Source organism: Sminthopsis crassicaudata, chromosome 2 (genome assembly GCF_048593235.1).
Source record: "Sminthopsis crassicaudata isolate SCR6 chromosome 2, ASM4859323v1, whole genome shotgun sequence".
In the NCBI taxonomy this organism is placed as follows: Eukaryota; Metazoa; Chordata; class Mammalia; order Dasyuromorphia; family Dasyuridae; genus Sminthopsis; species Sminthopsis crassicaudata.
In genome coordinates this window covers 407,221,337-407,247,640 of record NC_133618.1, presented here as the reverse complement: position 1 = coordinate 407,247,640, position 26,304 = coordinate 407,221,337, and the positions used below count along the sequence as shown (strand labels likewise).

Here is a 26,304-nt window from a genome sequence, read left to right as displayed (position 1 = left end):
AATCATTTACAATTTCTTCTGTATAAAATTTAGAAGGACTCCAGCATCTCTCATACCAGACACTTAACTTTTCTAACATAAAGAAGCCATGTTCTTAATACCAGGAATCTCCTATTAACTGAGAGTACAGTTTTGGAAATCTGGACAACTGGGCATTTTACTTGGTTGCTGCAAGAAGCATTATCTATACATTTCAAATAGTCTACTTAGGTTAAAAACAACAAAAGCCAAGCAAACAAAAAATAAAAGTTTTCCCCCATTAGAACATATTAATCAAGTGTTAATTTGACACCTACTAAATACTTAGTTTTGTGAATAACACCTGAAACATCTGTAAGATCTTTAGTCTGGTTAGCTTTTAAAGCATTCTAATATTACATCGGAGATCTCATAGTCATACATTTTGTGGATTCTGCCTGTTTTCAATTGAAACCTTTCTTGTCTTGATGACCTAACAGCTTTGGTAAATTTAATGTTCTTTTTTTTTTTTTTTTTTTTTTTTTTTTTTTAACTGTTCCCTGCCTGTATGTTCACTTGTTGACTTTTTTCATGAAATAATTATACCTATAATGCTGTACTATAGTGACTCATGTTAATTCCTTAATTATGGAATTTTATTCTTGATTTTTCTTGATATAACATATTTATGATTGTTGTAAAGCAGTGAAATTTCTACCAGTCCTAATTAACTATACCTGTATTGTGATAACTTTTGAAATATTAATTGATGCACACTGATAATTGTTATCTTCCAGCCTTAGTTTGTAATGATCTTAGTAAGGTTTTATTGAGATAATAATAATGTAATAATAGTATTTAACATACCACTTTTAAAATTTACAAGGTGCTTTACATATTATTTTACTAATTCCCCACAGTAAGCCTGGAAGGTAAGTGCTATTATTTTCATTTTACAGATGAGGAAACTGAGACAGACAAGTTGTGATTTGCTTATACAACTGATTAGTGTCTGAGATAGGATTCTAACTCAAGTCTTATGAGTCTTCTTAGAGCTCTAATTGTGCCATATATCTGCCCTGAAATTTAGGATATAAAAGTCTCAGAGTAGAAGATATAGCCTCTACTACAAGATGCTTATTTCTGGTAAAAGGACAAAACAAAAATATGGGACACTTTTTAGAGAATAAGCTACAGCAGGATAAATGCTAATTTAAAGATGTGACTAAGAAGTGCTTTGGAGTTGTGTGAAAGAATTGAATTAGAGTTATTTGAAAAGACTTTATGAAAGTGGTAGGTAAGTTCCTAACTTGATTTTAAAGTAATTAAATTGGTTGAAAAGAATTGGGGGGAGAGAAAATTAGGTATTTTAGGCATTGAATGAAAAATAGGACACATCAAATTAAGCTTTTAGGAATTAGATGGAGAATCCCTTAGTAGTTTACTATTTATTTACAAGGCTGAATATTTAGTGGGTACTTGGTAGTTCTTTCTAATGGGGAGAAAAAAAGCAAAAAATCCGATCTTTTTTTTTTCCCCCATATAAGTGAACTGTTTGAAATGTACAAGATACTGCTTCTTGCAGCAACTAAGGAAAATGCCCCTTAATTATGTCCATATTTCCAAAATTGTGCCTTCAGATAATAAGAGATTCTAGCATTAAGAACTTGGTTTTAGGAGCAGCTAGATGGCCCAGTGGATAGAGCACCAGATTTTGAATTCAAGAGGACCCAAGTTCAAATCTGATCTCAGACACTTAACACTTCACACTTCCTAGCTGTGTGACCCTGAGCAAGTCACTTAACCTCAGCCTCAGGGGGAAAAATAATAATAATAATCTTTCTTACAAACAGTGATAATTAAGTTTCTATCAATTTGCAATTTCTGTTTGTTTTTAAGTTGCTAATAGAAACTGTTTGAAAAGTCTATAAACAATTTTGATTTGGCTTGGTGCTGATTTTTTTCCCCCTGAGGTATTTGGGGCTCTATCCATTGCACCACCTCCCTGCCCCAGATGCTGATTATTTAGAAGAAAATAGGGAGAAATTTTGAGTAAATCTGTACTTTCAACTTTTAAAGGTTATTTTCTGAAGCAACTCCTGATTTTTATCAAGGGGACTTGTTAACTTGGAAACTAGTATTGGAAATGTAGTACAAATGAAACCCTTTTGTTGTACCCTTTTTTTTTTAAGACTAACAATTTGATTTTCCTCTTTCTTTTTTTAAATCAAATTTAATAAGGGTTTGTCTATTTTGTTGTGGTTTTTTTCATAGAACTAACTCTTAGTTTTTTTACTTTCAATTTTATTAATCTCCTTTTATTTTTAGAATTTCAAGTTTCATGTTTGTCTGGGGGTTTTTAATTTGTTTCTTTCCTAGCATTTTTAGTTGCAAGCCCAATTCATTGACCTTCTCTTACTCTATTTTATGCAAGTAGACCTCTAGAGATATAAAATTTCCCTGCTTTGGGTGCATCCCACACATTTTGGTATGATGTCTCATTATTGTCATTTTCTTGGGTGAAGTTATTAATTATGTCTATGATTTGCTGTTTCACCCAATCATTCTTTAGTATGAGATTATTTAGTTTCCAATTATTTTTTGGTCCATTTTCTGTTGTACTTATTTTGATCAGTTTTTGTTATTTGATCTGTTAGTGGGGCCAGTTTATCATTTAAAGAGGAAACATTGCGTAATTCTGTCTTTTCCATTTTGTCAATTCTATTTTGTAGGGAATTATATGCTTTTCCCATTTCATCATATCTATTTTTTTTTCATCTTAATAAAACTATATATTTATTGAAATACTGAAGAAGGACATGGGAAAAGCTATGCGGATCATAATATTATAGATTTGGCAAAATGATTTAGAGCAGTGTACCCAGTATCACATAGTAAGTGCAGAGTTTGAACACAAATCCTTTAATTCATGTTGGTAATGATGAGTTACAATAAGATAGACAGTCCAAGGGACTTTTTTTTTTTTTTTTTTTTAGACTCTAATAAAGAATTCTGTTTAACACAGACTGGTTTGTTATGTGTCATATGGATTCAACTAGCCTGTGCATGACATATTAAAAGAAAGCTGATGTTTAGATGATCATTCTTTCCCTCTCCTATTTCCAAGAAGAAAATTGTGTTTAAATTATATCTATGATGTAGTAGATATTTGCAATCTTAAGGTATGATGTGGCATCATCATATTTATTTTTTAAGTTTTCAGATAATTCTGGTTTTCCTTCTTCATACCCTCTTGCAAAGATCTCATTTCCTTTCCCCATTTTCTTCTCTCTTTTAAGATCCTTTTAAAATTTTTCCAAGAGAGCCTTGTGAAATGGAGACCAATTCATATCACCCTTTGGGACTTCATCTGGAGCTGGTTTGCCTTTAGGAATCTCAGAGTTTGAGGTCTGTTTTCTCTCCATAAAAGTTGTCTATGGTCAGAGTTCTTTTTGCTATTTTTGTTCATTTTTTTAAAGGATAAGGTCTGCTCTTGAGGCAAAGGGGGGAGGGGGGACAGCTGCTTTAGTTTGCCCTGGGGCTGGATAATCCCATCCCACTTTCTTCTTGGGGCTCAGTGGTTTACAATTTGCCTTTTGTTTTTGCTTTTGGGTATCTGGCAGCAAATCTGCTAAACCACCACCTTGCTACCAGGACAGAGTAGCCTTAGAACATCACAGTAGATTCCCCAGTACATGGACTCTATAATGCTCTGGCTTCCCACCCCAGATCCTTGGTCCCAGTTCCTTGCACTGCATTCTGGGCTCATCAGCCTCTTCCCTTACCTGATTGAAATAGACCTTTTCTGAAGTTCTTCCAAAGTATCCTCTTCTGGAAATTTGTTGTACTCAAATGTTTGTGGACTCTGTCACTCCAAAACCAGTTCCGAGGTTTGATCTGCTATTGATTTGAGGAAAATGTCAAGAGGTCACATAAAGCCATGTCTGCTCTCCCATCATCTTGGCTTCACCCCTTCACATGGTTCTATCTTTAAGAAAAAAGAAAAAAAAAAACAGGCCAAAAAAGGGGAAGTATCTGGGCAAAAGCCTTCTGCAATTCAGAAAATTATATAATATGATAGGATTTCTTTCTCTTATTTTCAAGGGAGAATGACAAACATGCTGAAATAAGAAATATAATTATACACAAAACCATAAGCTCCGTAGTTTGTAGGAATTAAAAAAAAATAATAGGTTGATAAATTTGTATGAAAACAGTGACACACATACTACTTGAGACAGACCCACGATAGCAGAGAAAGTAGCAACTTGCCTGAATTCTCTTCAAAACCTCTCTGAGCACCCTTAAATAATGCCGTAATACAATTCCCGGGGTAGCAGAACTCACAAAAATAAAATAATTTTCCATTCAAGTGGCAGGAAAGGTCTGTCATACATAGAGCAGAGTCTAGCACAGACAGGGAGCCATTGAATCAGCAGAAACAGCTCCTTTCTGAAGCTCTCAGCCCACAGATATGATAAGGGAGTTGAAGAACTGTTAAGATTTGCTGACAATGAAAGCAGAACACTGTTGCTTTACCCATATTCAAGATTTGTATTGCAATGCTGAATGGTAATCCCAAGGTAAGGAGGAGCACTAGCATACCAGAGCTAGTTGCAGTGGAGCAAGGACTCTTATCACAGTTCCAGGGCACAAAAGCATGCCATACTGGTCAGGAAAGTAATAAATACACTTTTCTTTGGAGCATAATAACATCTTGGAAGAAATTACAGGTCCTAAGTAATCTCTCTTAAAATAGTTGCACAAAACCACTGAAGCTTGAGAATAGTACATCCTCTTATCTTTTATCTAGCTCCCCTTTAACAGTCAAAACTAGATTGGAAAATGAGTTAACAATAGAAAAAATTCTGACCATAGCAAGATGCTATGGTGACAATAAAGACCAAAACATATATGCTCAGAAGAAAATAACAGTCAAAGCTCCAACATCCAAAGCCTCCTTTTTTTATTTTTTATTTTTTTAATTTATTGATTTCAGGCCCTGGAAGAGCACAAAAAGAATTTTGAAAGTCAAATAACAGGTAGGGGAAAAAATTGCTAAGAGAAATGAGAGTGATGCAAAAAAAAAAAAATCTTGAAAAAAGAATCAACATTTTGGTAAAGGAAACACCAAAAAAATGCTGGAGAATACCTTTAAAAAACAGAATAGCCCAAATGGTAAAAGAGGTATAAAAATCTGATAGAAAGAATGCTTTGAAAAGCAGAATTAGCAAATGGAAAAAAGCACAGAAATTCACTGAAGAAAAAAATTTCCCTAAAAATTAGAATTGGCCAGATGGAAAAGGAGGCACAATGATTTTATGAGAAATCAACTCACTAAAACAAAAACAAAAGAATGAAAAAAAATAGAAGACAATGTAAAATATCTCTTTGGGGGGGGGGGAAGCTGACTGGGAAAATATATCCAGGAGAAGTAATTTAAAAATTATTTGACTATCTAGAAAGCCATGACCCAAAAAAAAAAAAAAAAAAGTCTAGCTACAGCTTTCAAGAAATTATCAAGGAAAAGTGGCCTGACTTTGTAGAATCAGAGGGTAAAATAAAAAGATAAAAATCTACCAATCAGTCAACTTCTGAAAGAGATCCTTAAATGAAAAACTCCCAGGAATATTATAGTTAAATTTGAGTTTCCAGATCAAGGAGAAAATATTGCAAGCAACCATACAGAAACAATCTAAGTTTCTTAATACCATAGTGAGGATAATGCAACATTTAATAGTTTCTACATTAAAAAAGATCAGCGTGCTTAGAATATGATATTTTGGAGGGCAGGATTACAATCAAGAATCACTTGCCAAGGTAAATGTAATGTAATCCTTCAGGGGGAAGTTGGACATTCAATGAAATAGAAGACTTTCAAGCATTTTTGATGAAAAGAATCTGAATTAGATTATGAAGAGAACTGAATAGAAAATAAAACTTTTCAAGTACAAGACTCAGGAGAAGCTTAAAAAGATAAACTGGAAAGTGAAATCATGAGGAACTTACTAAAGCTAAAACTGGTCATATTCCTACACGGGAAGACAATATTTGTAATTCATAAAAACTTTCTCATTATTAGAGCAGTTAGGAAGCTATCCATTCATCCATCTATCTATAAACACAGAGCATAGGTGTGAGTTGATTATAAAGAGATGGTATGAAAAAAAATTAAGGGTGAGAAAAAGGAATGCATTGGACAAAAGGAGTAGAATGGGGTAAATTATCTTAATATAAGAGGCAAGAGAAAGCTTTTAATAGTGAAGGAGAAAATAAGGGACTGGGGAAACCTTACTCTTATCAGAATTGGCTCAAAGAGGGAATAATGGACACACTTGAGTATAGAAATCTATCTTAACTCTTCAGGAAAGTAGGAGGGGAAGGGAATAAGAGAAAGGGAGCAGTGGGAGGGATAGAAGGGAATTAGGGGAGGCAGTAGTCAAAAGCAAAATACTTTTTTGAGGAGGGGCAGGATGAAAGGAGAGACAAAATAGAATAGATGGAAGGAAATAGGATGGAGGAAATAACATTTGGCAATCATAACTGGAAAAAAATTGAAAGCAAATTTACCTGATAAAGGTCTCATTTCTCAAATATGTTAAAGAACTGAGTCAGATTTATAAAGTAGAAACTATTCCGCAATTGATGAAAGATCAAGAGATAGAAACAGTTTTCAAATAAAGTAATCAAAGCTATCTGTAACCATATGACAACGTTCTCTAAATCATTATTGATTGAAGGGGAGTGCAAGTTAAAACAATGCTGAGTATTACTTCATATCTTTAGATTGGCTAATACAATTGAAAAGAATGACAAATGTTACTGGGGATTTGAGGAAAATGAGACATTAATGCACTGTTGGTGAAGTTGTTAACTTATTCAACCATTCTGGAGAACAATTTAGAACTATGCCCAAAGAACTGTAGAAACATACTTTTTTCTAGGAGTTGGAACTTGGAATATTTATCAATTGGAAAGTGGCTGAACATACTATGTGATAGAATACTATTGTGCTCTAAGAAATGATAAAGTAGGACTCTTTCAGAAAGCTTTTCTGAAAAGCCATGAGTTCATGCAAAGTGAAATGTACTGTGTATAAAGTAACAGCAATACTGTGAGATACTGTGATCTAAGACAGCTTTAAGGATTTATAATGGGGCATGCTGTCCATTCCAAGAGAGAACTGATGGTGTCTGATTATAGATTAAAACATATGTTATTTACTTTGTTTTCTTGTTTGTTTGTATTTTGGTCTGTTTTTTTTTTTTTTTTTCTCCCACAACATGACTGATGTGGAAATGTTTTACATGACTATATATGTATGACTTACATCGAATTGCTTGCCTTTTTGGTTGAGAGAATTTGGAACTTAAAAGTTTTAAAAATGAATGTTAAAAATAATTTTTACATAATTTGGAAAAATAAATGCCAAGAATTCCACAGGATTTTTAAAAAGCAAAAAAAGTGATAAAACATCTGTTTGTGTGTCCCCTTCTGAACATTTTCCAGTTTATCAAATGGATAGCTTGAATTAAGAATTACGCATCCTAGATCATATCATAGAAAATTAAGTTTCATTTTTTATTTTAATAGTATTTTGCTTTTCTAATTACATGTAAAGATACTTTTCAAAATTCATTTTTCTAAGATTTTTGAGTTCCAAATGTTTTCTCCCTCTTTTTCCTATTTCTTCCCTTCTTAAAACAGCAGACAATCTGCTATAAGTTATACATGTACAGTCATTTTAAACATATTTCCATGTTGGGAAAGAAAATTAAAAGTAAAAGAAAAACCAGAGAAAGAAAAAAACAAAACAAAGTGAAAATAGGTTATTAAGCAACAAATTTAATTGGATAAGAATCAGTACTAGAAATCAAGTATCTTCTGTTATGGAGTAAGAGTATTCAATTTAATGAATAATTCTTAAACTATAGAAGTAATATTAGGCATTGGGACTACAAAGAAAAAGCAATAAACCTTTCCCATAAGATGCTTATCTTCAGTTGGGGGAGTGTATCATGTTTGTAGTTAGGTAAATACTAGGTAATATGTTAAGAGAGGAACAATATAACAATTAGTATGATTCAGAAAAGCTTCTCTTGGGAAGTAGCATCTAAGTTGAGCTTTGAAATAAACTAAGGATTCTAAGAGGAAGAGGTGAGGGGAATACGTATTTATTCCATGCCTGTGCAAAAACAGAAGATATATCTGGAAAAGTAAATGAGCACCATATTATATAGAATGATAATTGTGAGCCTGAGCAATTTGTACTGTATCCTAGAGAAAATAAGGAGCCACTGGAATTTTTGAGTAGAAAGTGGAAAAAAAAAAAAAAAGGCAACACAAGCACTTATTAATTATCTGCTATGTGCCAGTTATTTTACAAATATTATTTTGTTTGGTCCTCACAACAACCCTATAATGTAGGTGCTATTATTCTCCATTTTATAGTTGAGAAAACTGAGGTAGACCAAAGTTAAGTGACTTAGGGTCACACAGCTAGGAAATTTCTAAGGTCAGATTTGAATAATGCTCTATATCCCATTGCAGCTAGCTGTCTCATCAGGGAAATAATGTAGTGAAACCTATGTGATAGGAAGATTAGTAACACAGCTTTGTTGGAGCATGGATTAGAGAGGTGAGAAACTATAAGCTATTAGGAAGATACCAGTTAAGGAGAAGTTTATTGAAATAATAGTCCAACTGAAATGCATTAATGAAGATCTGAATTGAGATAGTGGATGGTGTGAGTGCAGAGAAGAATGTAAAAATAAATTCTTTGAAAGCTATTGTGGTACTTTCTATCTTAAGTATTCTAAAAACTACTGTTTCCATTTTCTGATTATGATTAGAGAATATTAAACATTTAGCATAATTGACTACATCAGTAACCAAACAAGCAGCAATTAAATGATTTCCAATAGATGCATAAAAAGCATTTGACAAAACCCAACACCCTTTCTGATTAAAAACATTAGAGAATATAGGAATAAATGGAATTTTCCTTAAAATGATCTGTAGCATCTATTTAAAACCATCAGCAAGCATCATATAATGGCTATAAACTAGAAAAATTCCCAGTAAGATCAGGAGTGAAACAAGGTTGTTCCTTATCACAATTACTATTCAATATTGTATTAAATGTTAACTGTCAGTAAGAGAAAAAAAAAGGAATTAGAGTAGGTAATAAGAAAACCAAATTATCACTCTTTATAGAGGATATGATGGTATACTTTAGAGAATCAACTAAAAAACTACTGGAAACAATTCACAATTTTAGCAATATTGCAGGATACAAAACAAATCTACATAAATAAATAGCATTTTTATACGTTCTCAGCAGTAAGAGATACAAAGAGAAATTCCAATTAAAATAACTGGGAGTCTATCTACCAATATAAAGTCAGGAACTACATGAAAACAATTACAAAACTTTTCACACAAAGTCAGATCCAATCAATTGGAAGAATATCAAGTGCCCATGAGTAGGCTGAGCTAATATAATAAAAATAACAATTCTACCTAAATTAATTTACTTATTCAGTGCCATACCTTGTCAAACTCCCACAAAATTATTTTAGAGAGCTAGAAAAAAATAACAGCTCATTTGGAAAAATAAAAGGTCAAGAATTTTAAGAGAATTAATGGGAAAAAATGCAAATGAAGGTGGCCTAGCTCTACCAGACCTAAAACTATATTACAAAGGCAGTGGTCATCAAAACCATTTGCTACTGGCTAAGAAATAGTAGAATACACTAATATAGTAGAAATAGTACTAATATAGTAGAAAACACAAAAATCAATAAACCCAAAGACCCCAGCTTCTGGGATAACTCACTATTTGACAAAAATTGCTAGGAAACTTGGAAATTAGTATGGCAGAAACTAGGCATTGATCCACACCTAACACTCTATACTAATATCAAAATAGCTTCATGATTTAAACATAAAGGGTGATATTATAAGCACATCAGAAGATCAAAGGATAGTCTGCTTCACAAATCTGGAGAAAGAAGGAATTTGGGGCTGAAGAATAAAGAGTACATTTGCTTAACAATGCAGACAAGATTAGGAAAGCTGAAAACTGGGAGAAATTTTACATCTAAGAGTTCTGATAAAGGGTTCATTTATAAAATATATAGAGAATTAACTCATTTATAAGAGTACAAGCCATTCTTCAATTGATAAATGGTCAATTTTCAGGTTAAGAACTTGAAACCATTTCTTATGGGATGAAAAATGCTCTAAATCACTATTGATCAAAGAAATGCAAATTAAGGCAACTCTTAGTTACCACCTCTCAGATTAGCTAAAATGACAGGAAAAGATAATGATGAATGTTGGAGGGAATGTGGGAAAACTGAGGCACTATTTATGGAGTTATGAACTGATCCAAACAATCATTCTGGAGAGCTATATGGAATTATATCCAAAGGGCTATCGAACTGTTGACATACCCTTTGATATAATAGTATCCCTACTGGATCTGTATCCCAAAGGGATCATAAAAAAGGAAAAAGGACTTTTGTGCAAAACTGTTTGTGTTAGTCCTTTTTAGTGGCAAGAAACTAAAGTTAAGTGGATCCCCATCAGTTGGAGAATGGCTAAATAAGTTGTAATGTATGAATGTTAAGAAATATTATTGTTCTTTAAGAAATGATCAGTAGGATGATTTCAGAAAAAAAAAACTACTGTGAGAAACAAAGAACAATCCTGTTTTTCCAGGTTTGCACATGGATATAAAAGAATTATATAGATCAGTATATATTTCAGAGGTATTGAACACTATCAAGAAAGGATCACTAAAAGGACCAAGAAAAGCTTTTTGGTCAGAGGTGCCTCAATCATTTTGGTCATTGGTTAATGATTTGTTTAAAAAAGAAAAAACAACCCATCTTGTTCAAATGGCCCAGGAAGAACTGACTTTGTAAAAGAACCCTGTGTGTAGTTTAAGATGCTATAATTGGCAGCACATCCTGACTTTCCTGCTTAACACTTGGGTCTCCTGTTAGATTATGTTTTCTACTTTCTCTATTATTAATTAAAGGTTTCAAATTAGATAATTTTTTTAAGGACCAATAAAGCTCATTCTGTTTCCCTATTACTAGCATAGGGTAATGAAGCAAAGCAAACTGGATTTGAATTCTGACTCCGGATTAAGTGATTTTAGACAGGTCCTTTTAAGTTCCTTGGACTTCATTTTCCTCATCTGAAAAATGAACACTTCGGTCAACATAGCATAAGTGTCCAGATCTTACAGTGGGTTCTTTCTGAAAATGTTTAATTATAATTTTTAGAATTTGTTAACTGGCAGTTTATAGTGAGCATTTAAAAAAATGTATCAGGCATATCTTTCTGAATGTGTCCAGTTCGGTAAATATTTGAACATTAACTTACAGGGCACTATTGGGAACAGTGGAAAAAGTGCTACAAATTCAATCCCTGCTTCTCTTAACCTTTATTTAGTAGGCTATATGTTAGGTAATTCAATTCTTCAATTACTCAGCTGTCCACAATGTCTAAAGAATCTGTACTAGGCATTGAGGATATCAAAACAAAAGCAAAACATTGAAGCAGCTTCTGGGGGTATGTAAGACTTAGACAATAAATAGATAATAAATATACATCATAAAAAACTGGAAGTAGAGGGAAGTCAAGAAAAACTGTTCTGGGTGGTAGCACAGGAGGTATATCTTAAAAGGAGTTAGGGTTTCCAAGAAGGGTAGTTGAGGTAGAACATTCTTAGCATAAAAGATTTTGCACCTTGCCTTTGAAAGGCCAAGAGGCAGGAAATAACATAGGATAAGGAATCAGCAAGCAGGCAAATTTATTGTAAGATTTTAGAGTGAATGGAGGTATGCAGTATGAGCCAGGAAGATGGTATGAGACAGATTGCAAAGGGCTGTAAATGCCAATCTGAAGAATTTTTATTTTATACTAGAGAATCACTGAAGCTTGGTACCAGAATTTCTCCCTACTCACCAGTGGAATTTTGGATTTAATTTCGTTACTGACCATGGCCATAACTAATCTCATCCTTTCTTATTTGTTTACAGTATTTCATTTTTATTTGAAATATCAGTTGCATTTGTTTTGTTCTGATTTTTAATTTTTCTTTTCTTTTTCTTTTTTTTTTTGATTTTCATTTTTTTAAATTAAATTTTATAATTGTAACATTTTCTTTGACAGTACATATGCATAGGTATTTTTAAAAATTTTTTTATTTTTTACAACATTATCCCTTGTACTCCCTTCTGTTCCGAGTTTTTCCCCTCCTTCCCTCCACCCCCTCCCATAGATGGCAGGCATTCCCATACATATTAAATATCTTATAGTATATCCTAGGTACAATATATATGTGCAGAACCCCATTTTGTTGTTATTGTTGTTGCAAAGGAAGGATTGTATTCGCAAGGTAAAAATAATCTGGGAAGAGAAACAAAACAAAACAAAAAAACCAATGCTCTCAGTTAACACTCATTTCCCAGTGTTCCTTTTCTGGGTGTAGCTGATTCTGTCCATCATTGATCAATTGGAATTGGATTAGCTCTTCTCTATGTTGAAGATATCCTCTTCCATCAGAATACATCCTCATACAGTATCATTGTGTATAATGATCCCCTAGTTCTGCTCATTTCACTCAGCATCAGTTGATGTAAGTCTCTCCAAGCCTCTCTGTATTCCTCCAGTTGGTCATTTCTTACAGAACAGTAATATTCCATAACATTCATATACCGTAATTTACCCAACCATTCTCCAACTGATGGACATCCATTCATTTTCCAGTTTCTAGCCATTATGAAAAGGGCTGCCACAAACATTTTGGCACATACAGGTCCCTTTCCCTTTTTTAGTATTTCCTTGGGATATAAGCCCAGTAGTAGTACGGCTGGGTCAAAGGGTATGCACATTTTGATAACTTTTTGGGCATAATTCCAGATTGCTCTCCAGAATGGTTGGATTCTTTCACAACTCCACCAACAATGCATCAGTGTCCCAGTTTTCCCACAGCCCCTCCAACATTCGTCATTATTTGTTCCTGTCATCTTAGCCAATCTGACAGGTGTGTAATGATATCTCAGAGTTGTCTTAATTTGCATTTCTCTGATCGATAGAGATTTGGAACACTCATGAGTGGAAATAGTTTTAATTTCATCATCTGAAAATTGTCTGTTCATATCCTTTGACCATTTATCAATTGGAGAATGGCTTGATTTCTTATAAATTAGTCATTTCTCTGTATATTTTGGAAATGAGGCCTTTATCAGAACCTTTAACTGTAAAAATGTTTTCCCAATTTACTTCCCTTCTAATCTTGTTTGCATTAGTTTTGTTTGTGCAGAAACTCTTTAATTTGGTGTAATCAAAGAGTTTGTATATTCAAATAAAATAAATAGCATCTTGTTTTCAGGTGGAAAAAGTGGATTTTCAGACATTCTAGTCATATTCAACTTTTTAATGATCCCATTTGGGATTTTCTTGGCAAAGATACTGTAGTTTTGTCAATTCCTTCTCCAGCTCATTTTACAGATGAGGAAACTGAGGCAAACAGGGTCAAGTGAATTGCCTGGGATCACAAAGCTAGTTAATATCTGAGGCCAGATCTGAATTCAGGAGATGAGTTTTCTTGACCTCATGTCCTGCACTATCTGTTGCACAATCTAATTGTCCACAAATATTCTGAATCTGTCTCTTGACTCATTCATTATATTTTACTTTTCCTATACTATTTATTTCATTCTTTCATAGGATATAATTCTTCCAATCAAGATAAATCCATAATTGAAAGGAAGTAATTTCCCCCATGTAGAATTTATCAACCATTCATTCCAACACTTTCCAGACTTTATAAACTAAATCTACTATCCTAAGTTACAACCTAGAGTTTATTTTTGCTGGTGGCTAGAAGGGTAAATAAGATACATTAACTTTGTTTTTTTAATTGTTATCTGCCTTAAGAGATAAAAACTATTCAGAATGCAATCAGCTTATAGTTTTGATAAACACATAATTTTCTTTTTTTTTTTCTTTTTTTTTTTAATTTTTTATTATATATATATATTTTTATAATATTATCCCTTGTATTCATTTTTCCAAATTATCCCCCCCTTCCTCTATTCCCTCCCCCCGATGACAGGCAATCCCATACATTTTACATGTGTTACAATATAGTCTAGGTACAGTACATAAACACATAATTTTCTTAAAAGATTAGTATTTTTTTCCTTGTTAGACATGAATGGCATGCCTAAGAGAAATGAAGTTTTAACTGAAATCTTGACTATAAACATGGGTGGTGTACTGGGATTTTGTTTCAAAGGTTAGGCAAAGAGATTGAAGTATTTATGCTTTTCTAATAATTCTAGAAAAACGAAATTTCTTTGCTCACTGTTCCTTAGCCTTCCCACTATATTAAGAAAAGAAATGCTTTTTTGCAAGCTTTTTGCATTAAGTATGATTTTATTTTTTTCTTTTTTCATTGCCAGAGAGAATGCTTCCATAAGGGAATATAATCCTTATAAAATAAAAACTTTGTTAATGATGACCACCTGCTGTTATGCATCTGAAATTTAATCTGAATTTTTCTGTTGCTGAAACACAATTTAAAATACAGAAAAATTGTCCTCATCAATTTAACAAGCATTTATTAAGCATTGATCATCTGCATTGTATGGTTCTTGGCATAGATATAAATAGAATAAAGTTTTTGTCTATAAAAAATTCACATTATAATAGCAGGAGATAAGATATATAATGAATAGTATATAACAGATCATATAAAGTGCTATGAGACCATATATGAAATAAAAAATTCCAGCTAAGTTGATTTTAAAATGAAATTTTACCTACTTAAGGTGTATATTGACAAATATTAGAAAGCCAGTGTTTTGAAAATGACTTCCAACAGTTTGTTTTCACCATTTCTAAAAAGGTTATCTATGATTTTAGACTCTTAAAAACTCTTGATTCACGTTGCTTCTTCCCCATTATTTCCTTCCTAGCCGCTTGTCTAGTTGGACTAATCTTAACCTGTGTGGAAGTTTCCTTGAACATGCTACATATCTGCTCAAATTACAACAGGGTGGTTGAAGCAGACAACTTCAATACACTGATTTCCTTAGGTACAAAGCCAGAGGCATTGAAAATTAAGGTTTTGCAATTCTTAAGTCAAAATTTTAGAAGTGTTCATCAATACCTTATCATATAATTGTCACATAACAGTAATCTATTTTATAGCACTTGAAAATTTAAAGCACTTTCATTTTGATAGAAAGGTACTAAAATGTGTTGGAGTATATAGAGGTAGGTAAGATTAATAAAACTATTTTAATAGCTTAGAAGCATAAAAATTAGAGAACTTTGGACATGTCCAGTGTCATATACTAGGTGAGCATACAGCTTTAGGATTAAAACTTTGGCCTCTGAAAACCAGACAAGTAAGTGATTTTTCTATAATACTGTATTACTCAACTAGTTATGATGAAGTTATTAGTCAACAAATTAGGACCAGTCTGAAGAGGAAAATAATATCAAGATAGAACACTGCCCAATTAATAAATCCCAAAATAATGTAGAATGTATTGAATTAAAAAGGGAAGTAGCATCTCAGCACCAGAATCAACAAGGTGATAGGGATATCAGCAACAGAAGGAGCAGAAGACAGGAATATATGTAATGGTATGAGGCTTCTTCAGAGGTCAAGGAAATAATCTGTAGTAAACATCAGGGCAGTACTGGTATGCCTGTTTTAAATTTAATCATATTTTTAAACAAAAACTATTATGTCTGAGGTGCAGTGTTCTATGAATTTGCATGGGAAAAATATTTGATAACTGCATTACATTATAATCAATTTCCTTTGTATCCTATGTATTTTATTGTGTACATTTAAACATTCTGAGAAAGACTCCAGAGGCTTAGCCAAACGGCCAAAAGGCCCTGAGACAAAAAATAAAAACTAAAACCAGTAAGAATATCTACTATATGTAAGAGAAATTTGGGGCTTCATATACAATCATCTTTTTTTTGTTTGTTTGCATATGGAAACATTTATGTTAATGTTTGTCAAGATAATAATTAAAATTGCTTTAAAATCATTTTTAAAAGAATTGTTTTAAAAAGAATCTCAATATAAGAATTCATACCACCTCTTGTCCAGATACTGTTTCCCTTAGTACTGATACAATTAATTCTTGGAGTGTTTTTAAAAAGAGAATGTCTCTAAACAAATTTGAGTAATAAGTAAGTACATGATATATGCTTGTTTATGTTGGCAACATAATTTGTGTAATAGTTATTTCATGGAGGGGTTGATAAGATTAGTACCACTTCCTCATAGGTGGTAGGTAGGTCTAAAAGCTGCACAAGAATTAAATTAGGGCTGGGGAGAATTTGGGTACCAAACATTTTTTATATGCTACGAAATAAAACATTAGTTCAGAAGGGGTTATCCACAAAATTATGGAAGAAATTGAGCATTAGAATAGAAAAAAATGTATCAAAGCTCATTTTTTCCCTGTGATGGGTAGTGAACACCTTTTGATCTATATATATATTGTAAAATAAACAGTAGTTTATTACTTTGCCTTTGGGCCAGGTGTTTTTCATTTAAAAATTACAAAAAGGATGACATTCTTAATACATTAATAACTTATTTAATAACCTAATACATTTTGGCTTTTCAATGTTCATTTTTTTTTTAATTGCTAAAATTTCCGAGCATTTATTTTGAACAAATAGTCATAAAGAGTCAAATGGATTAGAGGAAATGTATAAAAACATTGGATGGGGAATTCCTGGAGTCTTGGTCTTTTATAATGTTTAAAAAGGAGGGAACAACATAATAGGTTATTTTACTTGGTATGCTATCTAACCACTGAAGTTATAAGTCACAGGAAATAGCTTTATAGTTTTTTCTCCCACTAGTCATAATTCAGCTGTGGACATCAGGATGTTTGGGGGTGAGGGGATTTTTTTTTTCTTATCTGTTTCTATGCAGTTTGCCTTGCACATCTGCTTCATAAATTATTAAAGTATTCCCTTGAAAAGTTGCAAATTCAAATCAATTTTTGAATGCATATCAAGAAGATATTATTTTTCAGGAGAAAAAAATGAGAAAGCCTGGTAGTATCCAAGCTTTAAGAACAAACTGGTATATTCAGACATATTAATTTTCTTGTTTTTCACGTTTGGGGAGGAGGAATCTAAGTATATTTTCTTGGTCAAGTTGTATTTGATTTTTATTATGGGTTGCCTATATCTTAATGGCTTATGACATTGATCCAGGTAGCAGTGTTTGCCTACATTGTATCTTAAGTAAATTACTCTATTGCATGTTTAAAATGATCAATTCAGGCTATTTATTTACCAGTTGAAAATGCATGCAGGAGTACTTGCCTCTTGTGCAGCTTTGATTAAACTAAAAATAGGAGTTTCCTTTGATTTATGCATATTTACACTGAATAAGCTTTTTTTTTTTTTTTTTTTTTTTTTTTTTTGTTCTATTTTATACCTGTGCTTCAGGTCAATGGAGCATGTATTTAAAAACTCATTTAATACTTTTTTCATAGCAACCTTGTATAGATATTCTCCCAAATAAGCAAACTGAATCCCTTAGAGATTCAGTGAGATAAGTAGTGTCTGGTAAGCTAGAACAGAAACTTAAACTCAGGTCTTGTGACTCAATCCAGATTTTCCATTCTTTGAGAACTGGAAGAATTTTGACAATCTTTTCTATAAGGAATAATATGATTAATTACAAACTTTTGCATATATGCTGCAAGAATCATCACAATAACCCCAGTGTAGTAGTTAAATAGGTGATAGTATTCTCCATTTTACACTTGGAAAAAAAAGGGCTTAGAGAAAGGATCACTTAAAGAGAAGTAAGCATACTATCTTCTACAAGGCTTAGTTAAATAACAGAGCTGGAAGTAGAATTTGAGTTTCTTAATTGCAATTTCAGTGCTTTTTTGCACGAAACCAAGATGTTCGATTTTTCCAGATGTTTTTTTCCACAAAAGGTTAAAATTTTAGGGTTTAATTCCTGTTTGCTTTTTAAGATTTGGCCTTTTTTTTAGGCATTTAAGATAATTACAGACTTCCTTTGAGGAATACTTAAAATGTTAAGAATTCCTGTGGGAATATTACTGATAGTAATCAATTTTAATTTTATTCCAATCCTGTCAAACCCTTTATTTTCCTCATATATAGGCTTTCCCTTGCAAAAAAGTAAAAATTTTCATTGAAATTGTCTTTCTATTTTTACATGAAAGATAATCCAAATGGGACAACTAAAATACATACATTTTAAACTATCAGGCAAGTGCATTGGTGAGAAAAATATTACTCTAATAGGAAAATAACAGAATTAATTCAAAGTCTGTAGTTCAGAATTCTTCCTAAAATACCAGGTTGGTGGATTACTACAGAAATTATAGACCAATTTCAAAGGTGAAGGGGGAGTGTTAATTATAATTTACATGTTTGGTAGCTTTTGAAAATGACAAATCAGATTAGCAAAAATGTATATAACCCTTTGTTTTCTTGGTATATAAGTTATGGAGAGATTTGGAAAATTAAATCAAGTTAACAAGCATATTAAGCACCTCCTATGTGCCAAGCTCTGTGCTAAGGGCTTATGCATAAAAATAAATGATAGATGCAGTTATTGGAATTTCAAAAAGTGATAGCAGTTAGTCGATATGATTGGCATAAGCAAGCTGCACTTTTCCATTTTTAATTATTTTATGACAGGCAAATTTTCTATATTTTAGCATTTTAAAAGTTTTGGCTACCCATTTGGTCCATATGTAAAGTATTTATAGTGATCCTAAACATTGAATTTTGGAAGGGAAAATCTTTCCAACTAACCTGGCAATGAGCTTTTTTTATTTGTTTAATCTCCTTTATTCCTCACGGAAGGAGATATTGAAAGAATGATGTATACAGTTTCAATGAAAACTCAAGGTGGTAGTTAAAGAAAAAGGAGGGGGAGTTAGAAAGTTTCACATTTCAGCATTTAGCATTTTAGTGTTCCCTCTTGGAAAATAAAGATGGAAAACAGAAGGTGCTTAATCCAGCAAGGTCCTCTTGTGTAATAGTTGACTGTATAATATTATGCACATAGGTACTCCATGTACACATGATATAATTGGTTTGAAATAATACATTTTAAAAGGAACTAGGTTTCACTTTTTTCACATATAAAAGAATAAGGCATTGGGTTTTAGAAATGTTAATAAATGTTTTCCCATTCAGAGTGGTTTTCGTTTCTTTTTATAGTATATGAATGTAGTTTATCACAATACCTTACTTTGCCATTCACAAGAATGTATTTTATATTTTGCAAGATGAATGGAGATGTTATTGTCATAGATCAGAATATATCTTTCCCACTTTTCCTTACACTTTGTTTGTTGTAATAATTTGCATTAATGACTTGCTATTGTTTATTAGTATTATTACTTAATTTTCTCCTTACCTATTCCCTTTTTCTATGATGTCCTCCCCTTCCCCCCACATCCCCCTCCCTAAATAGTGGAGAATAGGTTGTTACCTATCAACTTTGCAATGTTTATTGAATGTTTTTTTTGGGGGGGGGATGTAAAGTTATACTGTACTTTTATTTGGCATTGCAAGTTCTATAACAGCTCTTTTGTAAATTGTGATCCCATGTAACCAAATATAGCAATAGAATTGGCAATGATAGTTAATAGTTTTTCCTACTGAACTTATCTCAGAGGATTTTAATGGGAATGTGCTTTGAAAATCTCAGAATGTTTATGAGCTAATCTTATTCTTGGGATTTAATAAGGAATATATATTTATTGCAGCTGGGTGAGGGATGTTGTTTGTTCATGATCAATTTCATATTAATAGGTGATATAATTAGTAACTTGTGGGTAGTTCCAATAAAGTAGAACATTTACATCAATTTTAGAAAATACCCAGTGAAATTTTCAACTTGCCAACAGGGAAGACTTTCTTAAAGTATATCACCCTGATAAACTCTGGAAATTGCATGAATCAATATCAGTTTTTTTCATTGCAGTTTTTTTTTTTAAAAAGTCCTTACATAGAAACAAAAATAGCAATAAATTTTCCCAGCACTCTTAGAAAGTGACTAGTTCCAATACAATTTTTCTCTTAATTTGTTTGACTTTCATAATGTCGTTTGAAAATGTTTATCCAGAACACCTTCCCTTTAAAAAAAAAAAAAACAAAAAAAAAACCCAACCTTTTTTCTGATAACTACATGACATTTTTTTTCTCCAGGTATTCAGGAATCATTCTCAATTAAATTCCTTTAATATCAGGCTAACACTTAAGGTTAACTATTTAAATTTTGTGCACATTTAATAATTGGTTAGAATAGTATAGAATAGAATGGTATAGAAAAAAAAGCCAACCAAACCTATGAATGTATTTTTTAAAAAGCTGACACTAATTGTAGTATTCCACACATGGATCTTCATGTCTATAAAGGAGCAGTAAAAAGATTCTTCTCATAGTTCCTCTTTGTCATACCTTGTTCACCATTCAGTTTTGAGGTAGTTCTTGCAATTTATATTGTTTTCTGCTTACTTTATATTAGCTCATGTAAATATTTGCATGCTTCTTTGTATTCATCATTTCTTATATAGCATAATAATTTCATGGCATTCCATGCCACAGTTTGGAACATTTCCTAATTAGAAGTGCTTATATCAGTATTTTGGGGCATGTAGGCTGTGTGTGTGTGTGTGTGTGTGTGTGTGTGTGTGTAAACTGGTTTCTGCCTAGCAATTGAAACACTGGTTCAAAGGTTATAGACATTTTAGTCATTGTATTTGTATAATTAGAAATTGTTTTCCAGAATAGTTACACTAGTTCACAGCTCTACTAAAAGCACATTCATGTGGTATTTCACAATCCTTACCATGTTTTTCTTATCTTTAGATTCCTTTTCTTATTTTTGCCAACTTGCAGAGGTGAAACTCAGGGTTGTTTTCATTATTAGTGATTTGGAGCAGTCATTCATTTGGTTCTTAATAATTTGTGGTTATTCTTTTCAGAACCAACTTTGTTGGTAAGCATTAATCATTTCTCTTTTGGGGAATATGTATTTCTATTAATCCCATTTAAGAAATTGATATAATCTGACCCTTGTCTCGCCATTCTTAGAAGTAATTCACTCCTTATTTTAAAGTTATTTTGTTGTCATTTAGTGCTATCTTAATTACAGTTAACTTTTTTTTTGATTCCTGTATTCATTTAAGTCATGTCCAACTCTTGGGGATCCTGTTTTGGGATTTTCTTGGCAAAGATACTGGAGTAGTTTGCCATTCATTTCTTAAGCTCAATTAAAGATGAGAGACTGAGGCAGTGTAATTTAAGTTACTTATTCAGGCAGTGTAATTTAAGTTACTTATTCAGGCTCATACAGTTTTTTAAGTGTCTGAGGGTGGGTTTCAATTCAGTAAAATGTCTTCCAGTGTTCCATTCACGGTACCATCTGACTTTTATATTCTCCTTTATTTAATACTTTAAATATTTAACTTAAAGCCCATATTGTAAGATAATTTACGGTAGAGACTGTAGCTCTTGTATATTTTGCTATATGTATAGTTGTCGATCTGGATACACAAAGTTATATATAGTATATCAATATACTTAGCTTTGTAGTGTTTAGCTTTTGAATAACTAAAATATTTTGGGGAACTTGATAATTCTTGACTCACAGTTTAAAACTCTTAAGGTAGAGACCATAGTGATTCATTAGACCCAAGTTCTTCATTTTAAAGAAGCTGAGGTTTTGATTTGCCCAAAGTTCACAAATAATAGTAGTAGATCTAAACTCAGGTCCTTTTATTTAGATAAAATGTTCTTTTCATTACTCACTGTCATAAGTGCTTAGTAAATTATTTCTTCTTGTTGGAAACTAAAGTGGAGTCATTCAGCAAAATGTTTAGTGCCTTTAAAAATAAAAAAGCAATTTATTCCTTTCCTACTTACTTTTTTTTTTTTTTTTGATACTTCATTAGTTTTGCTAGGAAATTACCCCAGAATAGTTCTCACTATAGCTGAATAATGGAATCTAAACCAATACTAATCATAATCTTTGATAAACAATATCTTCGGTATACCTGGTTTTAATTTAGAATTTTATCATAAATTGTTGCTTTGGATTAAATCTACAAAAGTTCTGTAGCCTGTCATATAATTCTAATAAAGAAATAAAAAAATTGCAATCCACTTAGAATTTGAGCATATATTATAGAAAAACTTTACTGCTTTTTTCCTTTTTTCATGTTATTTTCTTGTTATCCATGTTTGTTAGAAATTTGACTATATACTAACAAGAGAAATTCTATGTATATATGATCTAAATTGCATAGTATTACTATAAATATAAAAGTAATATGCATAAATTAGAACTTTTAGTTGATGAAGTATTCTCGTAACTTTTTGTTACGTCATAACTGTTTTTGCAAAAGTAGCTAGTGAACAATTGCTTGAATTGTGCCACGTGAAAACTTGTCAAAGAGCTCCCTCTAGTGCCTAAAAGGCACTTTAAATTATACTTTTTCTTGATCACAGGAAGTTTTAGAAATCAAACTAGTCATTCTCTTCCCCCTTTCTCCCTCCTTCACATCTGGACATAAATTATTATTATTGTCTTTTTTTTTCCCCCCTTGGTAGAAAAGGTCACAGGAATTATGGGTAAGGCATGAAATACAGGCCATAGAAAACATGGGAAAGGAAGAATAAAATGTTATTTCCACCTTTTTAGAAAAAGTTATTTTTAAATGACCTGGAAAAAAGCCAAACTATACAACTTTTTTTTTTTTTTCAAGTTTACATTTGTTTCTGAATTAGATGTGGCTTAAAGATATTTTGTTTTAGTACTGTTTATGCCAAGATATCTTCTTGGCATTTTTGAGAAAGCTTTTTTCATTTTGCTGAAAACAAAAAGCTTATTTATTGCAATATTGACTTTAGAAATGAAGCATGGTTTCCTATTTATTGCTGTTTTAATTACAGTTAACATTTTTGTGATTCCTGTATTCATTCTTGAACCCCATTTCACCACTAAAGACTAAATGCTTCCTAGTTTTTTTTAATTATGAATTTGTAAATGAAAATATTTGGTACTATTTTTCATCTGAAGAAGTATAGGAAACATTTTTTCCCCCTCCCTCTGTCATTCTACATATATACAGACCTTCAAGAACTTTGTGAGGGGGGTTATATAAATAGGACCTATTTCATTTGACCCATGGGTCTCTTTGTAGTTTAAACAAGGAAACTAGTGTACTGAAAACTGTAGGGCTCACAAAAGCTCCAATAAAAACATTTCATATATGTGTGTATGTCTACACACACACAGACACATGAATTAGCTCCAGTATTTTGTGAAATGAATTAAACTACATAAGCAAATTACAAATAAATTCTCAATAATGCTTATAAAATGAAATATCATAACCCTAATTACTATTGTCCATGCCTACAGCTGTGTTTTGACATGTTTTTTGATTTATGGTAGATGATAGACTCATTTTGCTAATTAGCTACGAATGTAGCCAACTTAAGCTTATGTTCTTCATTTATTGAGATATATAAGTATTTTCAATTCACTACAAGGATATATTTCAATGAAAATTTGACAATGGCTTCACTGGTTTTATTTTACCTTGTTATATCTGACAATTTGCAAATATTGCCATTTCTCCATTAAAAGTCACTTATTTAAGCTTTTACCTGCCTTTTTTAGTCATAGGGAAAGTAATTTGTATCATTTTAAGTATTTTATATGGTAACTTTTCTTAAAGATCTTTTAAAAAAAAACCCAAATCTACATTAGCAGTTATCTTTGGGAAGAAAATGTTTGATTTTGCATTTTAATTTTTTGTTTTACATTCCATTTTAATTTAATCGAAAGTTTTTTTTTTTTTTTTTTTTTTTTTTTTTTTTTTTATCCTGGCCTTCATTTTATGAAGATGACAGAACTGAAGCATTGAAGTGAATTTTTGGTGTCTGTTCAGTTGTAGCAGAGTTTATGAGTCCTAAAAAACTTTAGGTGATTTCAAAAATCTCAACAAAAGTAAAGCCAAGTATAGATAGGGAGGAGGAAGAGGCAGTATAACTATATAATCAGTAAATAATCATTTTGACTATATTTCTAAGACTTTTATAAGAATAGTTAGTGATTTTAGCTGTTCTCATTAACATGCTTCAATATTACTCCTTAATGACAAGTGCTTTAAATGTTTATACTATTATAACACTTAATATTGTCACCTTATTCATTACTTTCCTAAAAGGGCCTTTAAACTCTTAAATTTTATAAAAAGAATTATTGAGTTTTATCAGTGCTATCTTTCCATCTCATTTTTCAATTTGATCTTCTTGCTTAAAATGCTTTTTTCATTACTTGTTTTAAAACATCTTCAAGCTTTTCAAATTTCTCACATTAAGAAAATTCTTTGCAATCCTTTTTCAAAAAATGAAAACCATGACATTCATCATCACATCCTGTCTAATTTTGCTGATTGAGTTATGGAATTTCTCGTAAAATGTACAACATGTAAGTCTGTATAAAAATCAAATCTGATCAAGAAACTGACAACTTTGTCTTATAATAGACTCTATTGGTTCAATTTCAATTTTAATTTGACCAAAAGCCATTTTTTTTATTGGATTTATGCCAACTCTAATGTAATCCCTAGTCTCTCATCTGTAGTCTTGGAAGGCTAATGGAATAGTAAAACCTTCTTAAAGATAACTTAAATGCATAGTATAGTGTCCTCAGGGTGGCTTGTGCACTAAAGATGTTTTCTTTCCCACCCTGTAGAGGTATCTCATTAGGACACCCGGTAGTGTCATTATTAAGTTTTCATGTGTTTCTCAGTTTTGATGCTAATCTTCGTGTGTATGTGTGTGCAATTTTTTTCCTTTGTAGCACCAATGTGGTTATGAATTATTCAGAGATTGAGTCTAAGGTTCGAGAGGCAACCAACGATGATCCTTGGGGACCTTCTGGGCAACTCATGGGAGAGATTGCCAGGTAAGTGATAATTTGACTCAGCAGTGCAGAAAGAAGTAGTGCATCTTTACACAGAAATGTAAACCTTGCTTTCAAACTCCGGCTTTATTTTCCATCAATAGTAGCTTAATTTTGTAAAATCTGAACAGATAGTAATGTAGAAAATTAAAAGCAAAGTGTATCTGCTTAAGGGCGATACAGGTGGTATTTATAAATTCCTTGTCCTATGTTTCTAGTATTCTAACAAGGTACAAAGAATTATATGTTTAGTGCAGAATTATTGATAGTAGTACAGATAAAAGAACCTGAAATTAAAGCTTAAAATTTTCCATAGTAAGTATAAAGATTGGTGGAACAAATAAAAATGTAGATAATCTAAAATTAATTGCAGTGAACTGGGTATTGCCTATGTGTACATTATGTACCTCTTTGTCTTTCTGTCTATATATTCCTGTTTCTTTATTTTTAACTGTTACAAAGAAGTTAGTCCCCATTAAGTTATAGGGGTCATATTTGAAAAACAATTAAGTTTTATTTATTTATTGCTTTATGGGAAAATACTATGTAGGTTAGACCAAGTCTGCCATCTACTGTTGAAATTAATACATTGTAAATCCTTTAAGAAAATCAAGGTAGACTCCCCCTGTTGTTGTTTTTTTTAAGGGCCACATTTATGTATGAACAGTTTTCTGAACTTATGAACATGCTTTGGACACGAATGTTGAAAGACAACAAAAAGAACTGGAGAAGAGTCTATAAGGTTGGATTTGAGAAATTTTATAAAGTTTTATTAATTTAATGATACATTATATATGTTTCAGACTAATAAAGTGTTTTTAAAACACATTTATATGCTACAGTATATTAGAATGCTTAGAGGTAGCCTTGCTATTTGTGTATTCTACTCGTTTTAAAACATTATTTACTTATGTAAAAATGTTTTAAGTTGTATTAATAATGCTTTTAAATGTGTATTGTATATTTCATTGTCCTAAGTAATATTTCACTTATTTAATTTCTACAAAGAATTAAGTCTTTGTATAAAAGATATCATTTCATTGTATTCTTTTCCAAAATGTATATTTTAATGTATGAAATTAACACAGAACCCTGATTCCCATTTGATTTTATCTTTAAAGAAAATTTTCATTAAAAAATATAATACTGTCACAGTATGGTATTCTGGCATGAAAAAAGAAACTATAGCTAATAAAATTAGTTCTGATACAGTGTTAAGTACTTTGTAGACCTTAAAATCCTATTATTATTGGATTACATATACACAAAGCAAGAATGTACATTGTATGTATTACCTT

The 26,304-nt window shown here is 31.7% G+C and overlaps 1 protein-coding gene across 3 annotated transcripts in view; it reads left to right on the top strand.

Moving 5' to 3' along the window:
- CLINT1 (clathrin interactor 1) overlaps positions 1–26,304 on the top strand; it is a 60,116-nt gene that overhangs the window by 8,230 nt on the left and 25,582 nt on the right. For 2 of the 3 annotated variants that reach the window (XM_074291936.1, XM_074291935.1), the window contains exons 2-3: positions 24,905–25,009; positions 25,652–25,748. In XM_074291936.1, the coding sequence (XP_074148037.1) occupies positions 24,905–25,009; positions 25,652–25,748 (202 nt within the window). Of the gene's footprint in view, positions 1–3,257; positions 3,367–24,904; positions 25,010–25,651; positions 25,749–26,304 lie in introns of those variants that run through there. The other variant, XM_074291938.1, reaches the window with a different exon arrangement.